This window comes from Somniosus microcephalus, chromosome 4, assembly GCF_052327205.1.
Source record: "Somniosus microcephalus isolate GS21.2 chromosome 4, FLI_Smic_1.0, whole genome shotgun sequence".
NCBI classification, from domain to species: Eukaryota; Metazoa; Chordata; class Chondrichthyes; order Squaliformes; family Somniosidae; genus Somniosus; species Somniosus microcephalus.
Window position 1 is genome coordinate 179,804,714 of NC_140990.1, and position 20,876 is coordinate 179,825,589.

The window sequence follows — 20,876 nt, forward strand, 5'->3', positions numbered from 1 at the left end:
CAGTTCCCTGGTTACTGCTCATACCACCTGGTTCATTACTATTGAGCTATTGCTGAGGGAGTGAGGATCTCAAATTCCCATGGTGGCTATTCATAGTTTTTATTCCAAAATTAACAAGGAATTAATGGAGAAACTTGTGCACCCACCCTTCTCCGAAACAAATGGTCCAATTTGATGAGATCTTTTTCAGTTTCTTCAGATAAGTTAGGGACCACTTAGCCTGTGATCCAGCAAGTGTTCTGTACCTGTTAGGGGTTCTTACTAGTTATGAGAAGTATTAATTGGAGTGATAACTGGACTTAATGTTCGTAGGTGCCTGCTTTTGGGCAACACTGGGGGTTGTATCCTTCGTAAAAGACTGCTTTTCTCATGCTACAGTTTGGTATTCCTTTTGCAGGAACTATTTGCATATTTATGATATCACTGCACCAGCTACGTTCAAAGGAATTGATGTGCAATTCTCTATGAAATCTCTGCAGTTAAATATCCTCACACGGTGGTCTCAGCCATTTTCCGTTATCTCAGTTATTGCGAATAGATCAGATTTCAAGTCTCTGTTGTGATGACCTAAGACAAAACATTGAGTTCACGCTACAACCTTCAACATTTCCTTTGATTGCTTTTCCCCTGGTATGTTGCAAGGCCTCACAAGCAAGGTGTCTGTACCTAATCCAGTGGTTTTCAGAATAGTGCAATTATCCCTATTCAACTTTTAAACGCAGATTCAAAGCAAATGGGTCTTTCTCTGGATGGGCAACACCATGTTCTCCTAAATGAGTATGGGGGAGTTGATCTTCATCTTGTGTGCTGGAATATTCTTTTGATTGGTAATTAGTATTGGAACCGTAGACATATTCTCAGCTGAGCACACAGTCGCTTTAGGCAATTGAAGAATGGATGCTTGGTATGGAGGTGACCTTTTGAGACTTGAGTTACCCAAAGGTAGGTTTACTGATCAAGTATCAGCTTCTGTTGTCAAATTTGAGCTCCTGCTATTTCCATTTCATATGATTCCCAGAGTAATGCAGAAAATAAAGATGAAGAGCACAGCGGTGATTCCGATAACCTCATTGGTCTTGGAAATTATGGTTCTTGGTTGTGCTAACGTTGACCAGTGCCACAGTGATCTCTCTATCTTCAAAGGGGATATACAGTCTTAGTTATCAGCCCAAAATATTCATCTGGACCTGGAACGCTACTCCTTGGCTTGGCTATTGAGGGATCAGCTTCTTGCTTATGTTTGAGAATATTTTCAACGGTTGCTGATTTTTAATCTTTATAATCAAGTTCTATTTCAGTTCACGGTACAGCTATTACAAATTTCCATACATCTTCCAGAAAGGTTCCTTTGGAGAACATCTTGTATCTTGATTCATGAAAGGAGCTTGAATTGACCATTTGGTTTATGAGAAATCCTTGGGATAACTGCCTCTCAATTTTCCTCCCTCCCCCTCCCAACCTGGTCTCCAGTGACTCCATACAGTGGTGTGGTTGAAATCTAAAACTCAGTGGATGGGGGATAAGTTTACATCCCACCATTCCACAGCACCATGCATTGGCCCCAGCACTCTACTGCACAAGACTGCCTTTAAGGTGCTCATTTAAATTACAGTGGTTGTCTATTACACTTTTGATCATATTGTTTGCTGATCTTCCTGTCTCCACAGATTTGCACACAGAAGCAGTCCAAGCAGCACTGGCCAAATACAAAGAGAGAAAAATGCCGATGCCTTCGAAGAGGCGCTCTGTGCTTGTACATTCATCACTAGATGCATACACTCCTCCAGGTACACAAATCTCCTCATAGCAAACCTATTCTTGCTATAATCTACATGCTAATTCTACTGTTGGTTCTATTTGTCGAACTATAAACTTGGACATGCTGTCCTACTTTGGCTGAGACACAGCAAAGAGAGCTCTGCTTGAGATAATGGACTTCAAATAGAGATAATATTTTGTCGTTTTAAAGAAATTCTTCTCTTCTCTCCCTCCTCCACAAAACAATGTGTTTGTATCCAGTGATGGGCAATGAAGACAGTTTATGTAGAAATCCACGCAAAACTAATTGTGGCAGGAGGGGTTCGTTGTTTAAGGGAGGGGAAATTTCTTGGAGATTACCATGATTAGCTAAAGAAATTTAGACTGGAACTGATGAGTGGGGGTGAAAGACATGAAGATTCCGAGGTTTTTTTAAAAATCTTCATTTAACACAGCACATTTGCATAGTGAATTGCATTGGCAGAGGCCTGCCCACTGTCTTACCCAATTAATGTGTAGTGTGTGAACGCCTACAGAGGAAGAACAATCTTTTAAAATGGCACTGTTAAATTAAATAAACTATTCACTTGGGAACAGAAAATTAGACTCCAATGTATTTTTTCCTTTCCTTGTTCCTTGTTTCTCCAAGCAATGCATCAATTTCAAGTTAGAGAACAGAGAGGTCTGCTGCCAGTGATGCTTGTGAACTGGCTACTTAGTGCTATATCTGATTGACAAAGTGACTGTCCCTCAGTTTCCCCCTCTTGCCCAGGGAAAGGATAATTGAAATTGACTTAGTGTTGGCGTGAGCTTACATCCAAATGATGAGGTGGCACCATGGACCAAATTCAGCCATCCATCTCTACTTGAGCAGATGCTCCAGTTTTCTTGCATTCGAGACTATTCTGCTATCGTTGGATCATATCAGCCACAAAGTTTTGGGAAACTACTAAATTGGGAACTTAAGTCCTACATCAGAGGCCTGGGCAAAGTGAGTAATTACTATACTGGAGCTCAAGTTTTCATCTGGGAAAAGACGAAACAAAATCTGTTTGCATCTATTGAGGTAGTTTGTGCGGGGCTTATGCAGGACTAATGGCTCCTGAAGAAGCCTCCCTGTATGAGAAAGGAGGGATTTCGGGAAGCAGTCTGAAATATGCTATATTGTCATGAACAATGCGAAATCTAAGGATCTGATGAAAGGGTAATGCTATATTGTAGCTGCCATTCACAAATATTGGGTATCTAGTGAAGTATTGCCCCCTTAAGAGTTTTAATAGTGTTTGAATTAAAAACAAAAGTATGTTAGTTTAACCTGGTATATTGCCTGCATATAAATAATGTGTATACATTCACTGAGTCGTGCATGTGTACTCTGTGGAGTGTGCTTGTACTTTGTGTATGTGTCTGTAAAAGAGCATAGTTATCTTGAAGGAACAACAAAATATTTTTTGAAAGTAACTTGAGAGCTAATTTGGAAACTAGATTTTAACCTCCTCCTGCTGAGTGAATAGGAGCTTCATACATAGGAACAGGAGGAGGCCATTCAGCCACTCGAGCCTGTTCTGCCATTCAATTAGATCATGGCTGATTTATATCCCCATTTGCCCACCCAACAAAAATTTATCATTCACAGACTTGAAAATTCCAATTGGCCTAGACTCAACAGATTTTTGTGGGAGCGCGTTCTAGAATTCCACTATCCTTTGTATGAAGAAATGCTTCCTGATTTCACTCCTAGCTCTATTTTTACGGTTATGCCCCTTGCATTTCCCAATCAGAAGAAATAGTTTCTCTCTACCTACCCTATCAAATCGTTTAATCATTTTAAACATCTTGATTAGATCAACCCTCAATCTTCTAAACTCAAGGGAAGGCAAAGCAAGTTTATCCAGCCGATCCCAATAATTTAACCCTTTCAGCCCTGGTATCATTCTGGTGAATCTATGCTTTTCCCCTGCCAAGGCATATATATCTTTCCTGTGGTATGGTGCCCAAAACTGAAGGCGTACTCCAGATGGGGCCCGATCAAGGCTCTGTATAACTGAAGCATCACTTCCTCACTGTTATATTCCAACTGCCTTGAGATAAAAAACAACACTCCATTTGTCTTTTTGATTACTTTTTGTACCTGTGCACTAACTTTTAGTGATTTGTGTACAAGGACACCCAAATCCCTTTTCTCCTCCAGAGCTCATAGTCTCTCACCATTTAAGAAAATATTCTGATTCATCTTTCTTGGATCCAAAGTGGATGACCTCACACAGTCACCGTGTTGGCATTAAGCCCTCTTGGGCAGATATAGCAGAGCCAGTTGTAGGTTGAAGATCCCTTTACACTGCCCTCACTATGTGCCTTGGCCTAACATCAGAAGAATGCCAGTTACCACAACATTGGTTCTGTTTCCACACCAGCCATTTAAAAAAATGTTCTCCAGAAGTGCCCGACACTGAAAAGACCTTGTTTTTTATTTAATTGCTCTGAGCAATTATTTATACAACTGAGTGGCTTGATCAACCACTTCAGAGGGCATTAAGAGTTAGCCACATAATGCGGGATTAGAGTTACGTGTAGGCTAGATCAGGAAAGGGTGGCAGGCCTGGAGGACATTAGTGAACCATTTGGGTTTTTATGACTATCCGGCAGCTTTCATGGGTCATTTTCTTTGGCACTAACCCACAAATTACAGATTTATTGATTTCATTAAAGTCCCTCTGAATGAGATTACTAATTTTATGCCAAGTGTTCTGATTCATGGGCAATTTTGTGCAATGGGCCTATGCTGAAACTGAGCGAACCAATTTCACGCATGCAACGGACAAAGATTTTCATCACACCAATCTGTGCTGCTATTGAATCCAGGTCCCAGTGGTAGAGGGACAAGACTAGTACCATACTTATCATTTGTGCTAAAGGTTAGGAAATTTGAATTATTATTCTTCCTCCAAAGTTAACAGCTGTATTTGCATAGTGCAGGTGCATTTATGAGACATTTGTGATTGCAATAGCTTAACAGTATGTGTGAGAAATGACATGATTATGTATATTTCAATTATTTTGAAGGTTAAGACTAACCTAATAGTGGGATATGGATTCCTATGCCTCGAGGAATGCAGTAGTAGTTGGTAGATGTAGTTTGTACTACAAGGTTGAATTGCAGCATTTTATATAATTAATTTGATTTTTGAATTATTTGATTCTGCTTGATCGTTTTATCTACGATGAATATTTGCAGGAACTTTCTCTGTCATTTGATCAGTCAGGCAGCCACCTAATGTGTTAGAAGCATGTATGTCACCTATATTGCAAGCATATGTAAAATATGTCAGATGGGAGAGAGAGACCGGCAAACAGGCAGATGTGGAGTTCAGAACCAAGCTTAAGAATGACAGAATTCTCAATGGTGGTTACTGTTGAATTTGGATGGGTGTTCAAGTAACTGACAATTTTTGGGAATGACTGGAAGTCTGGGAATGCCTGGAACTTTGGGAAGAAGTCTCTCTTTTCCTTCCTGCTGTGCAACCTCACGGTCTAAATTTCAGCCTGTAACCAATACTGAAACAAACAAACAGGACAGCATCACATGACCTAACCAGAAGTATCACTCCACAACCAGAATGGTAAGTCCATTTGAAACAAGAAGCTTCAAAAAAATTAAAACATGTCAACTGTTCTAGATATATTATAAGTAGAGTATGTTTCAGGGACTGATGTTTTATGGAAATTAAATCACATATTACTGGCATAATGCGCGTGCTCCAGTGTTGCTGGTGAGATAGATGTGTGGCACCACTTGCTTTATTTTCCATAAGCCACTGATCCTCAGTATATGGACATGTATTGCTAAATAATGCCATATTAGAAAATAAGGGTGAAATGACATTGCGCTTATTTTCTTGTGATAACACCAAGGTTCTGTTGTTGTTGCACAGTTCTCAGGAGGTATAATAAAGTAATTGATTTTGCAGTATGAATTGAACTGAAAAGGAATTAAGTCTTGCAGATACGATTTGGAAATGTTTTGTGTAGTGTTTCTGCCATGCAGTGATTCTATTACAATCATTGTATATTTGTGTAATGTTAAGTCAATGAATATGTCATTGTTAGGAGTGCACAAAATTATTTGATGCAAATGAGAAAATAGTGCTGTTAAGTATTAGTATAAATTAGTGAAGAATTACACAGCTGAATAGAGTTTGACAAAAAAAACCTGTTAAGGAAACCGGGGGAGCAAAACTTTGAATGGACAGAAAATAGGAGAAGAAATAAGACCAAAAGATATTCTTACAAATCTCAAGTTTCCATGTCCCCAGCTCTAATACTTCCAATTTCTAGACATGAGTTAGGATCAATGTGAAGCCATCTCCATGAAATAATTTTCATTTCTCACAGAAGAGACATAATGGAGAACATAAGGCACTGAAGCAGGGGGGAAGTTGCATTCCTTGTGAGATATAGTATAATCTGCCCATCCTTAAAGATTCTACTCAAATTAATAATTACATCCAGCTTTTATGTTGCTTGCATAATGTGTAATACAAACAATTCATAATGAGGATCTATGGGTTAAAAATTGTGTTCTAGTTAGGAGTCAGGCTACTCGTGGGATGCAAATTGTGTCCTGCATATCCTCTGTGCTGCATGTGTCAAATGCTCCCTGTGAGGCTGTGTTACTGAGTTTAATAGAGTAGAGACTACACTGTCCTAACATTAGTATTATATTGAATGCAGACACATCTTCAGCATCGGAAGATGAGGGCTCACTCCGTCGCCAGGGCCGGATCACGTCCACTCCAAAGCAGGGCCATTTGAACGTAGAGCACTGGCTTAACAAGGTTATCCAGAGCTCCTCCACCTCATCCTCTGCATCGTCCACCTCATCACATGTAGGAGGGAAACCTACTGCTTCACTAGCTGACCTCATGGCGCATACCCATTTAGGTCAGTAAACTTTTATTTAATTTTACTTCCTCTACAGTATTATGAGAAACAAACCTTACTGTATGGTGACTATTGTCTAAATTAATGATGTTAGCAGCAACTGAATAGTGCAGAGTCAGGTAGAGGAGATTTGATAAGGAAAAAGGTCAGGGTTATTGATCTGCTGTTATATACCTCAAAAATATCTAGTACAGTCCAAGGTTGCTCACACTAAAGTGTTCGATGCAGGGACAGCACATTGCAAAAGAAACAGAAAGCACCTGTATTACATTGCACTTCTCACAACTTCAGACGTCCTATAGCACCTTACTGCCAACGAATTTTTGTGCACAGTAAGGTCCCGCAAACAACAATGAGATAAATGACCAGATAATCTGTTTTTGGTGTTGTTTGAGGGATAAATGTTGGCCAGGAGACCGGAAGAACTCCACTGCTCTGTGGTTTGTGCCGGGGGATCTTTTACCTCCACCTGAGAGGGCAGACGGGTCCTCGTTTTAACGTTTCATATGGAAGATGACATTTCTTTATGGTCCTTACTGCTTCATCCCCTACTGATGCTGAATATTAATTGGCACTTATATCATATTTCCTTCTTTATATTTGCAGTTTATATATTTTTATCTTTTTTGTGCTGCATCAAAATTAGATGCTGATGATTTATACATGGAACTGTTTGTCCAAGGAAAATATTTTGGATTGCTTCATGGCAATGTTATTAGTGGGCTAGTAGCCACAGAGGAACATAGGTGGAAATAATATTATTTTGTATAAATAATAGATTTATCAATTATTTTCACACCCCTTATAAAAAATAAAGTGTATTGTAATAACTAGCATGGTCAATAAGAAACTCTTGCACCTTTTTTCAGTAGTTATGATTGCTTGCTAACAAATACTGTTGTAATGTTTTATTCCTGAGTTGGAACAATGACCTAAGGCAGTTTGTATTTGCAGCCACTGGCCCTGACTTTATCATCAGCGAGTCAGAAAATTGCAAGAAAATCTATTTTTTGCCCCCTCTGGCTAGCTCAATTTTTTTTTTAGGTATCTTTGATTGTTTCCCCAACTCAACCCATTTATTTTGTTATAAATGTTCTTCTTGCTTTTAATATAGTCTCTTCTATTTTCTTTGCTCCATTCTTTTTGAAATGTTCAAGAACATGTGGTCCTTTTTTTATGTACAGCACCATCCAGTGATAGGAATGGAGTACAAGAACACAACAGGTTTATTCAGTATTTCAGTTGTGTGTTTGTGTGTGTGTAGGTTTGAGTGCCTGTGTATTCACACAAGCACAAAGACAATGGAGACAGATCATATGTCATTGGCATTGTTCCAGTAAGTTGGAATATACTATCTGTCTCTTAACTGTCTATGTTTTCATGCTGCTGCGTCTCTCTGTCTGTTCCTCTTCACCTTTCTCCATTTTTATTTTCTGCTTCTGTTTCACAGGCATTCTTGCTTGCTCTGCACGCTTTCTCGCACTCATGTCTTGCTCATGCTCTCCCTCTCTCAGGTGCGTGCTCCTTTCCCTTCACTTGTGTGCTCTTTCATTCTCGTGTATGCACTCACTCTCGCCTCCATTTTTTGTCCTCTCATGCCTGTGCTTTCTCAATGATTTTGTCTTTTCTTACTACCTCATGTTGTCTTACTCTGCTGTGCTTTTTCTCCCTCTCCCTCTTGTTGTCACACTCTGATGCTTTTTCTTTCCCCTCACGTTTGCTCTCATCTCACCCTTCCACCCTTCCCCCCAGCCCCAAGCCACAGATGCATGTTCTTGCTTTTGCCCTTGCTCTTGTGCATGTGATGTCTCTCAATCATTTTTATTCCTTTTCTTTGGGGTGGTGAGTGGCACACAGGGAACAGCCAGTGCTGGGTGCTGCAGGGAACTAGTTACAGGAGGGATCATCTGGCAGGGCTACAGACTGGTTACAAGGGGAGAAGCTGGGATCTGACCAGAGCTGCAAACAGGTTTCAGGTTGCAAAGTATTAACAGCACAGAAACAGGCCATTCGGTCCAACAGGTCCATGCCGGTGTTTATGCTCCACACGAGCCTCCACCCTTCTTCATTGAACCCCATCAACAAATCCTTCTATTCCTTTCTCCCTCATGTACTTATCGAGCTACCCCTTAAATGCATCTATGCTATTCGCTTCAACTACTCCTTGTGGTAGTGAGTTCCACATTCTAGCCACTCTGGGGAGAGAAGTTTCTCCTGAATTCCCTGTTGGATTTTTTAGTGACCATCTTATATTTATAGCCCCAAGTTCTGGCCTGCAAATGGAAACATCTTCCTTACTTCTACCCTATCAAACCCTTTCATAACCTTAAGGACCTCTATTTAGTTTTCTCTTTCTAGAGAAGAGAGCCCCAGCCTGTTGACTCTTTCCTGATAGGTATAGCAAATCTTTTTTGCACCTTCTCCAGTGGCTCTATATCCTTTTTATAATAAGGAGACCAGAGCTATTAGCAGTACTCTCAAATGTGGTCTAACCAAGGTCCTATAAAAGTTTAACATAAAAGGTTCTATACAAGTTTAACCTAAGTTCTCTGCTTTTCAATTCTATCCCTCTAGAAATGAGCCTGAGTGCTTTGTTTACTTTTTTTATGGCCTTATTAACCTGCATTGCTACTTTTAATGTTTTGGATATCTGTATCCACTGATCCCTCTGTTCCTCTACCCTATTTAGACACTTATTTTCCAAGGAATAAGTGGCCTCCTTATTCTTCGAGTCCAAATTGTGTATGTGAATAGTCTCAGTACCGATCCTTGTGGAACGCACTTCCCACTACTTGCCAATTTGACTAACTACCTTTAACCCCTACACTCTGTTTTCTGTTTTGTAGCCAACTTGCTATCCATTCTGCTATTTGTCCCCTGACTCCACATGTTCTGACCGTAGTCATGAGTCTACTATGTGGTACTTTATCGAAGGCTTTTTGGAAATCCAAATATATTACATCTAATGCATTATCCTTATCTACCCTTTCTATTACTACTTCAAAGAATGCAGTAAGGTTGGTCAAGCACCTTCTCTTTTGGAGTCCGTGCTGACTACTCTTTATTATATTTTCAGTTTCTAGATGTTTCTCTATTACACCTTTGAGAAGGTTGCTGGTATGGGTTTGGCTAGGGTGCAAGGGGGCAGCAGAAAGACATGTGAAGGGAATGGTGCTTCAGCTCCTTTGGTTGGTGGTTTACTCCTACAGTCCCATATCAAATATATGTTTCCCCTTTCTACCACACTATCCTCAGCTCCCCTACCCACTACCCTTTCCCACCATGTCCTGTATATACGGTTGCTTGTTCCACCACTGTTGCTTCCCATCTCCTCATAAACCAGACCCTTGCCTTCCATTGACTTCCACCCCTTCCCACCATGGCCTCGCTCCTATCACTGTGTCGGCTGTGGCTCAGTTGGTAGCACACTCGCCTCCGAGTCCGAAGGTTGTGGGTTCAAGTCCCACTCCAGGGACTTGAGCACATAAAGAAAGCTAGGCTGACACTCCAGTGCAGTACTGAGGGAGTGCTGCACTGTCGGAGGTGCCGTCTTTCGGATGAGACTTTTAACTGAGGCCCTGTCTGCTCTCAGCTGGACGTAAAAGATCCCATAGCACCATTTCGAAGAAGAGTTGGGGAGTTATCCCAGGTGTCCTGGCCAATATTTATCCCTCAACCAACAAAACAAAAACAGATTATCTGGTTATTATCACATTGCTGTTTGTGGGAGCTTGCTGTATGCAAATTGGCTGCTGCGTTTTCCCACATTACAACAGTGACTCCACTTCAAAAGTACTTCATTGGCTGTAAAGCGCTTTGAGACGTCCGGTGGTCGTGAAAGGCGCTATATAAATGCAAGTCTTTCTTTACCAAACCCTTTTGCACTACCCCCTCGCTTCCATCACCTTCCATTCCTCCACAATATCCCCTTATCCTCTCCTTCCTCCCCTGCCGTTTGACTTTCCACCCTCTCACACCTGATTCTCCCCCAGTTTATTTTAAATAAATATTTTAAATAAATAAACTGTACACTGTGGGATAGAGACCTCCCTTTCCACTCAGGTCCTTGATCGTGTTGTCGCCTCCCAAATCCGTGCCCATCTTTCCCAGAACTCTATGTTTGAATCCCTCCAATCAGGTTTCCGCCCCGCCACAGTACCGAAACAACTCTCATCAAAGTCATAAATGACATCCTTTGTGACTGTGACAAAGATAAACTATCCTTCCTCATCCTTCTTGACTTGTCTGCAGCCTTTGACACGGTTGACCACTCCATCCTTCTCCAACGCCTCTCCACCATCGTCCAGCTGGGTGGGACTGCACTCACCTGGTTCCATTCTTATCTAGCTACTCGTAGCCAAAGAATCACCTGCAACAGCTTCTGTTCCCGCTCTCCCATTGTTACCTCTGGTGTCCCCAAAGGATCTATCCTTGGCCCCCTCCTATTTCTCATCTACATGTTGCCCCTTGGCGACATCATCCGAAAACATAGCGTCAGTTTCCACATGTACGCTGACGACACCCAGCTCTACCTCAGTACCTCTTCTCTCGACCCCTCCACGGTCTCTAAATTGTCAGACTGCTTGTCCGACATCCAGTTCTGGATGAGCAGAAATTTTCTCCAATTAAATATTGGGAAGACCGAAGCCATTGTTTTCGGTCCCCGCCACAAACTCTGTCCCCTAGACACTGACTCCATCCCTCTCTCTAACATCTGTCTGAGGCTGAACCACACTGTTCGCAACCTTGGTGTCATATTTGACCCTGAAATGTGCTTCCGACCACACATCCGCAGCATAACTAAGACTGCCTATTTCCACCTCTGTAACATCGCCCGTTTCCGCCCTTGCCTCAGCTCATCCGCTGCTGAAACCCTCATGCATGCCTTTGTTACCTCTAGACTTGACTATTCCAATTCACTCCTGGCTGGCCTCCCACATTCTACCCTACGTAAACTTGAGGTGATCCAAAACTCGGCTGCCCATGTCTGAACTTGCACCAAGTCCTGTTCGCCCATCACCCCTGTGCTCACTGATCGGCATTGGCTCCCGGTTAAGCAGCGCCTCGATTTCAAAAGTCTCATCCTTGTTTTCAAATGTCTCCATGGCCTCGCTCCTCCCTATCTCTGTAATCTCCTTCAACCCCACAACCCCCCCCCCCCCCCCCCCCCCCGAGATATCTGTGCTCCTCTAATTCTGGCCTCTTGAGCATCCCTGATTATAATCGCTCAACCATTGGTGGCTGTGCCTTAAGAACATAAGAAATAGGAGCAGGAGTAGGCCATACGGCCCCTCGGGCCTGCTCCGCCATTCAATAGGATCATGGCTGATCTGAATCTAGACTCACGTCCACTTCCCTGCCCTCTCCCCGTAACCCCTAATTCCCTTATCTGCTAGGAAAATGTCTATCTCCATTTTAAATGTATTTAATGTTGCAGCTTCCACAGCTCTCTGGGGTAGCAAATTCCATAGATTTACTACCCTCTGAGTGAAGAAGTTTCTCCTCATCTCAGTTTTGAAAGGGCAGCCCCTTATTCTAAGATTATGCCCCCTAGTTCTAGTCTCACCCATCAGTGGAAACATCCTCACCGCATCCACCCGATCAAGCCCCCTCACAATCTTATATGTTTCGATAAGATCGCCTCTCATTCTTCTGAACTCCAATGAGTAGAGTCCCAACCTACTCAACCTTTCCTCATACGTCAACCCCCTCATCTCTGGAATCAACCGAGTGAACCTTCTCTGAACCGCCTCGAGAGCAAGTATATCTTTTCTTAAATATGGAAACCAAAACTGCACGCAATATTCCAGGTGTGGCCTCACCAATACTCTGTATAACTGCAGCAAGACTTCCCTGTTTTTATACTCCATCCCCCTTGCAATAAAAGCCAAGATTCAATTGGCCTTCCTGATCACCTGCTGCACCTGCATACTAACTTTTTGTGTTTCATGCACCAGGACCCCCAGATCCCTTTGTACTGTAGCACTTTGCAGTTTCTCTCCATTTAGATAATAACTTGCTCTTTGATTTTTTGTGCCAAAGTGCATAACCTCACACTTTCCAACATTATATTGCATCTGCCAAATCTCTGCCCACTCACTTTTAGCTTGTCTATGTCCTTTTGCAGGTTTTTTATGTCCTCCTCGCTCACTGCTTTCCCTCCCATCTTTGTATCGTCGGCAAACTTTGATATGTTGCACTCGGTCCCTTCCTCCAAATCGTTAATATAGATTGTAAAGAGTTGGGGTCCCAGCACTGACCCCTGCGGAACACTACTAGTTACTGATTGCCAGCCCGAGAACGAACCATTTATCCCAACGCTTTGTTTTCTGTTAGATAGCCAATCTTCCACCCATGCCAGTATATTACCCCCAATCCCGTGATTTTTTATCTTGATCAGTAATCTTTTGTGTGGAACCTTGTCAAATGCCTTTTGGAAGTCCAAATACACTACATCCACTGGTTCCCCTTTATCCACCCTGTATGTTACATCCTCAAAGAATTCGAGCAAATTTGTCAAACATGACTTCCCCTTCGTAAAACCATGCTGACTCTGTCCTATTAAATTATGTTTATCCAAATGCTCTGTTACTGTTTCCTTAATAATGGACTCCAACATTTTGCCAACCACAGATGTTAGGCTAACTGGTCTAGAGTTTCCGGCCTTTTGTCTACTTCCCTTCTTAAATAAGGGTGTTACATTAGCAGTTTTCCAATTTGCCGGGACCTTTCCTGAGTCCAGGGAGTTCTGGAAAATGATCACCAATGCATCCACAATCGCTACCCGCCACTTCTCTCAAGACCCTAGGATGTAGGCCATCAGGTCCGGGGGATTTATCCGCCTTAAGTCCCATTATTTTACTGAGTACCATCTCCTTAGTGATTTTAATCGTGTTTAGCTCCTCCCCCCCTTCCCCCCCCCCATTGCCCCCTGTTTGTCCAGTGTTGGGATATTTTTAGCGTCCTCTACTGTAAAGACTGATACAAAATATTTGTTCAGCATCTTTGCCATCTCCATGTTCCCCACCACTGGTTTCCCGGTCCCATCCTCTAAGGGACCAACGTTCACTTTAGCCACCCTTTTTCTTTTTATATAGCTGTAGAAACTCTTGCTATCTGTTTTTATATTTTTTGCTAGTTTACTTTCATAATCTATCTTCCCTTTCTTAATTAATCTTTTAGTTATTGTTGCCTAGGCTCCTTAAAACCTACCTCTTTGACCAAGCTTTTGGTCACCTGCCCTAATTTATCCTTATGTGGCTCGGTGTCAAATTTTTTGTCTTATAGTACTCCTGTGCAGCGCCTTGGGACGTTTTACTACATTAAAGGTGCTATATAAATACAAGTTGTTGTTGTTGTTGTTGAGACTGGAGCTAGTATTACCAATGAGAGACAGTAGCGTGACAGTGAGACCGAGACTGGGTGGACGGTTAGTGAGCTTTGATAATAGGGAAGGTGGACTGATGGCCAAAAGCCCGAGTGGAATGGAGCGACTGAGCATCTGATGGTGTGATGGTGAGGGCAGCTTGAGTCTCAAGGCCTCGTTGCAGTGAAGATGAACAGACCCGGGAAGAGGACGCACGTGGTAAGTGTAGAGTCCTGAAACTGAAAGAAAATTAAATTAAATTAAATCAAGGTCGACAGGTTTACGTTTCTCCAGTCTTTGTTCATAACTCAGATCTAGACATCACCCTTGTGGCTCTTTTGAGTTGTCTTTAGCGCTTGAATGTCACCTTTGTGTCACAGTGACTAGCATTGGCGACTGTACTTAAGGACTAGTACTGTATACAATTTGAATATGACGTCCTCTGACTTGAACACTTACTTTCACTATTTAGTTTTCAGTCTTCTGTTTATTTTGTTGATTGCTGCTCTGCAGTAGTTGGACATGTTGAGCATTGAGCCTATTCAGACCCCTTAGATTTCTTTTAATTTTATCCTAAGCTGTTTTGAAGTTATTCATCGAAGCTACCTATTGCCTAATCATTGATGTAATTTAAAAACAGCAGTGATCCCAGTATCGTTTCTTGTGGAATCAGAACTGCCTCCTGCCAACTCTGACACAACTCCTCCTAACAAGTAGCCTGTAGGAACGGAGGTTCCTATCTGAATAATGGAGTTCGACTCAGTGAATCAAAATAACAAAGTTTAATAAACAAACAAGTTAACTGGTAAACTACAGGAGAAGGTTTACACAGGTCTGTTCCCCTTGCCAGGCCCTCGAAGACTGCTTTAAGGCCCTGGAAGCTGACGTCATCACGTTCTCCGCGCCACTCGCGGTCACGTGATCGGCGTCATGACGTCATCGCGCAGAGTGCAAGAAAGTACATACAGTATAGTTAACAGACAGTTTAAAGGTGCAGCCCACAGCTGCACTACACTGTAGTTAAAGGGATTATTACTAATTGCCCTGAGTCTCTTGGTGGCTCCGCCACAAGCCTCTCTTTTCTGCGCTTGAGACAATTTTTAAAAAATATTCGCGGATTCACTCAAACACTTACATGGTAGCCTTTTATTCAGAATATTGCTGAATGATTTTTGGAATTGTAGGTATGTCACATCATGGGGCTTTCAATAGTCCACTTGGGATGTCAGTTCTTCAAAAAGAAAGTCAAGGAGGTTGATCAGACAGGACCTTCTTGTTCTGAATCCATGTTTACCAAGTTATTATTGTTGGGGTAATCCTCGAGTTTACTTCTGATTGATTCTATTATTTTACACAGAATGGAAATAAGACTAATGGGTCTGTAGCTGCCCATGTTTATTTTTTTCCCTTTTTTTTGATCTGGGCACCACATTAACATGTTTCCAAGCTAATAGTACTTGCCTAATATCTCACTCATAGGGGGGAGTTTTGCCAGCCCTGGGGAGGCGGGTACGTAGGTGGGACTGCCGGGAAAATGGCAGAAACTGGGAGCGGGTACCGAACCCGCTCCCAACCCGCCTTCGTGCCATCTTCCCGGGAGGCGGATTCCTGACTCGCGCAGGGACCCGTCTCCTCGAGGCGGATTAGAGCCAATTAACTGCCTGTTAACTGGAAGGGGATTAGAGCTAATTAACTGCCTGTTAACAGGTAGTTAACGGGCAGTTTTGAGGCTTATCCCCATTTTGCCCCTGCAAATGCGGGCTTCTCGATGGCTGCGAGCCTTATCAGGGTCAGCGAGGCAAGCAGTGGGTCTGCGGGGGTGAGAGGGATCGAAAAGTCCACTGTGGAGGTGAGTGATGGGTGCAAGTGTGGAGAGGTGAGTGTAAAATGTTAGAAAAAGTTTACTTACCTTTGCTTCTTCCTGCAGTTTTCAATCCTTGGGGTTCCGGAGGTGCCTCATCTCAACGGCAGAGATGACAGAATGGCTGCTGCATTCTCAGATGCAGCAGCCGTCTGATTTCTGCTGAGGAAAGAGGTTTTGGAGAGTCTTTGTGCAAGGACTCACCATAGAACAGAGATTGTCAGTGTTTGACAGCTTCTCAAAGCTGTCAAATGCTGACAATTCAGCTGTCAAAAATTTTCGACAGATGAAACGTCATACACTGACATCCTCTGTCACCGGCTTTCCCTTAATTGGCCGGCTAAGCCCGCAGGGCGGGCTTAACAAGGTCAATCAAGGGAAAATGGTGTGGGTTGGCCAGACGTCGTTGGGGGCGGGACTGAAACCCAACAACCAGCAGTCCCGCCCCCAATGCGTCCCCATTGACAAAATCCAGCCCTAGATCGCCATCAGTGCCTCCCAAGTCTTCTATTTTGTCTCTCTGGGATAACTACCATCTGTCTATGGGGATTCATTTGGTTTATTACCTTTTAGACTGTTTAGGAATTCTAACTCATTTATATTGAAATCATTAATTGTACTTGGGTTATCACTATTTAGAGAGAGCATGTTGTTTGTGTCCTCCCTTGTGAATGCTTGGAGGAAGTTATCATTCGGAATCTAACTATCTCATGCTCATCCTCTATTTCAGCCCCATTTGTATCTTTTATAGTGAGTTAGAAATTTCAGTACAGGAGATCATTGGACTTGCACCAGTGCCCATTCCACTATGGAGATATCTTCTGTATTTTAATAACCTTTCTCTTCTTCCCCCCCCCCCCCCCCCCCCAAAGTTTCCTTGAGTGCTTTTGATATTTTTCTTCAGTTATCCAATTTTCTTCTAAGGAAATAAACTTGCAGAACTACGGGGATAGAGCAGGGGAATGGGACTGGGTGGATTGCTCTACAGAGAGCCAGCACGGACTTGATGGGTCAAATGGCTTCCTTCTGTGCCGTTATGACTCCGACTCTATGACTTTAATCGTCTAGATTACGCTTGTAGTACTAATCTTAAATTTATATGTAATTTGGGAGTTGTACTGTTATTTTCGAATTGAGAAAAGATGGACAATTTCAAGTTTAGAGTTTTGGAAAGTACAACTTTATTATTGAAGCAGACATAGAAACATTTAGGGAGTTTGTTACCTGAATGCATGATATGAGACTTGCTGAATCTGTATGAACTGGGGAAGCCTTACTATGAATTCTTGTTAGATGAAGTTGTACTTGCACTCTATGCTGAATTCTCATACAAATTTTACTGAGTTTATGGCTCATATTGGCAATAGAGAGCTTCTGCTGCATCAGTTAAGGTGGTCTCCATCAACCATGGGCCTTGATCCAATACCAACAACCTTAAGCAGAGGATTGTGTGCTTTCCCTCTACAATTTTAACGCAACTTGACATCATAACGTACAATAAATCCTGCTGCAAGACACATAGTCCAGAATAACAAAACAAATTTGTGTCACATGGCACGCAGTCCGAGATAATAGAACCGGTTCAGATTAGATTTCAAGTAGTCCAGAATAGTGCAGATTTTTTTTTCACACCAATTAACCCAGAATGATACAGAAATAATCCGTATTATGTGATTACAGCCCAGAATAATTCAACAAATCTGTATAACAAATCACTGCATCATAAAATAATGCATCACCAATCCATGATGCACACAGTGCAGTCCAAAAAATTTTGTTATGGTGATTAATATTGGTCATTAGAAAATATAATTGAATTCCCTTTGGTTTATTACCAGAAGTTTGGGTATACTGGTGAAGTTTTGGTCAGGCCACCATTTGAAGAAAAAAATTCTGAGCGTTGGGTGTACATACAAATGATGCGAAAGCTTTCAAGACACTTGCGCATTGAAATTTGTAAGATAGTTGGATTTGCTTTTGCGGCAGGTGAAGATATGTAGGGGTCGAGTTTACACTTGTTTCTGCTAGTTATGTCTGCGCAATCCAGGCAGAATCGACTGAAACGTCGCAAAAGATCGGGAAAATTTAAATGCAAGCGAGTTACGGCCCAAACCACTTGTGCTCGTGTTTTCCACAATCTTTTACGCTGGTTCAAGGTTCAATTCGCCCGAATCAGGCACCACCCACAAAACGACTCGCCCCCAGGTCAAAATTGCACGATTGTGCTGGTTCGAGAAGGCTCTTCAAATTAGTACCCATGTTTTAAAAGGTATTTTCATATCAAAAAAGTGTTTAATTTACTTAGAAACTGACTAGTGTACGGCAATGAAACTATTAATTCAGTATAGTTTTGTTCTGTCTTTTTCAGTGATTTTAAATCAGGATTATCCCAGGTGGAGGACTGGCCACTCGTATTAAAAAAACACTTATTTTTGGTGGTAAACCCATTTTCAGCTGAATTAATAAAACTGCACCAGGTTACCACTATTAAATACATCAAATAATACTTTTTAATGGAAATAAAAGAAAGAAAAACTTGCCTTTAATGACCACCGGATGTCTCAAAGCACTTTACAGCCAATGAAGTACTTTTTACGTAAGAACATAAGCCATGGGAGCAGGAGCAAGCCATTCGGCCCCTCGAGCCTGCTCCGCCATTTAATGAGATCATGGCTGATCCGATTTTGGCCTCAACTCCACTTTCCTGCCCGCTCCCCATAACCCTTGACTTCCCCGTTGTTCAAAAATCTGTCTATCTCAGCCTTGAATATATTCAGTAACTCAGCTTCCACAGCTGTCTGTGGTAAAAAATTCCAAAGATTCACGACCTTCTGAGAGAAGAAATTCCACCACACCTCCGTCTTAAATGGGCGACCTCTTATTCTGAGTCTTTGAAGCGAAGTCACTGTTGTAATGTGGGAAATAAGAAAAAAAAATGATTAGATTCTGTAACGGTGCCTGATTGGGCTGGTTCATGGAAGATTTTATGATTGTGATTAGGCAAATGAATTTAGCGGAAATTTTAAACCTAACCTACCCAGCACATTTTGGGTGCAATTTTCTGATTACGCCCAAAACGGAAACACTACCCCTTATTGTTTAGAGAGTAAGGATTGACCACTTCAATGCAAGTAGATAGGGCGGGGGAGAGAAAGCATTCCCTTGGAGCTCTTCCTAATGAGAGAAATTTGCATTTCTTGCATGTGTTGGTGGTTAGAAAACTAGTAGTAGTTAGTGCAAGTGTTAAAGGCAATGTGGAAATTTATTTGGGTTGTCTACACCTCCCTTATGGTGTAGAATTTGCTGACTGAAATGTAGTGGGTGGAACAGCTTTAAATAGCACTTCCCTCTGTGTTTAAAAGATAACACTGTACTACACACTGAGAAAGAGAGCTATTGTAAAAATATCCGTTGCAAACATGTTTGTAACGTGGGCATTGTGTAGCTATTTTCCATAACCAAACATCCTTCAGTCTCCTGAAGTGTGTACATATTTAAGAAGTTCCTCCATAGATTCTTTCATAGCCCTCTATGTTTGAATGTCTGTTTCCAGGTTTGAAATTGGGGTCTTTTAAAATTTTATTTGAGATGCAGTGGGCATTGATGAAAGTTAAGGGGGATAAGAAAAGCACTGGGCAAAAAATGAATGAGATACAATAGTGCTGACTGTGCCTCCTGTTCCATTAGTACTAGCATAAAGAATAAGCAAAATATATCGCCTTAAAATGTTAAATTTGGATTACTTTTCCAGGGCTCAGCATCAGTGTAACAGGAAAATGCATCACTTTTATGATGCTGTGCCTGTGTTGAAACTTAAAATATTCTGTCTGTCTCCATGAGTGGGTGATAGGGACTTTGTTTTGGTTTAAAACAGTAACAACTTCATTAACAGCCTGCACGCCAGTTGTACACTGAAGTCAGATTCTCCTTTCCACCTGCTAATGCAAACTACATCATGGACTCAAACTGCCATGACTTCTCAGTCCCTATCCTGCTGACTCATTTCTTTAGTTGCAAGGCAGAGGAAATTGCCAACAAACATTTATCACCCCGCCTCCCAATTTGCATCTTAATCTCTTCAGGTTTGAGCATCACTTCCACAAGCTTTTACCATTTCACACTCCTTTAGCCTCTCATAGTTTTGTTGTATAAAAGCTATGTGTATACTGTTGCTTCCAGAGAGTCACTGACGCCTGCTTGTGTTGTGGCTTTTGCAGAACAATAGATAGTTTGGTTTTGTGTATTTTCTTCACAGAATAAGGATTGCAGTTTGTGTGTGTGTACGTGTATTATGACTCTGAATTGGTTGATGCAATATAATGTAAGTGTTGTGTCTTTCACAGAGCAAGCACGTATAGTATCACACCCTCAAGACAAATATTACTGTAAAGGCTCTCTCATAACTAGTACTGTTGTAGAAAATGTGTGCAATGTGACTGCCACAGAGGCGAGTTACTGTGAAGATCGTGCATTTGTTTCCCAGTATATATTTTTATCATTTGCACTGGCTGTTAAATAGACCTTTTAAAATAAATCTACCATCTTGAAATTTAGGATGCTTTCATTTACACTAAACATAGTGGCCTAGAAATTCGGTTGGTAGCGCCGGCGTTGAGCGCCTAAAGAGACCTAGAATTGGGGCGATACCCTATGTTGGGGCGGTCGCTATGAAGATAGCGACAACTCGCATATTGACTATACATTTAACGCCTGCGCTAAGTGTTTGCGCGCGCCCGCGAGCGCAAGCAGATCATGACGTCATTTCAGTGTGCAACGCCTTTTAGGAGCGCCTGAGCGCATATTGGGTGGCGCCCGGAGCCTTAACGCCTAGCGCTATTAGTGACAGTTCGAGGGAGCGCTAGCAGGCCCTTCTCGGAGTAGGGGGGCGCTATTTAAAGGGGACAGCTCTAGTGCAGAAGCTTCAGCCACTTGGCCTGCTCATTGTGATCG

The 20,876-nt window shown here is 42.1% G+C and overlaps 1 protein-coding gene across 1 annotated transcript in view; it reads left to right on the forward strand.

Annotated features, from left to right (window-relative positions):
• The window catches only part of LOC147120037 (disco-interacting protein 2 homolog A-like), a 216,775-nt gene that overhangs the window by 136,846 nt on the left and 59,053 nt on the right, over positions 1-20,876 (forward strand). The window contains exons 6-7 of the mRNA XM_085984194.1: positions 1,668-1,787; positions 6,490-6,699. Coding sequence (XP_085840320.1) covers positions 1,668-1,787; positions 6,490-6,699 — 330 coding nt within the window. The remainder of the gene's footprint in view (positions 1-1,667; positions 1,788-6,489; positions 6,700-20,876) is intronic.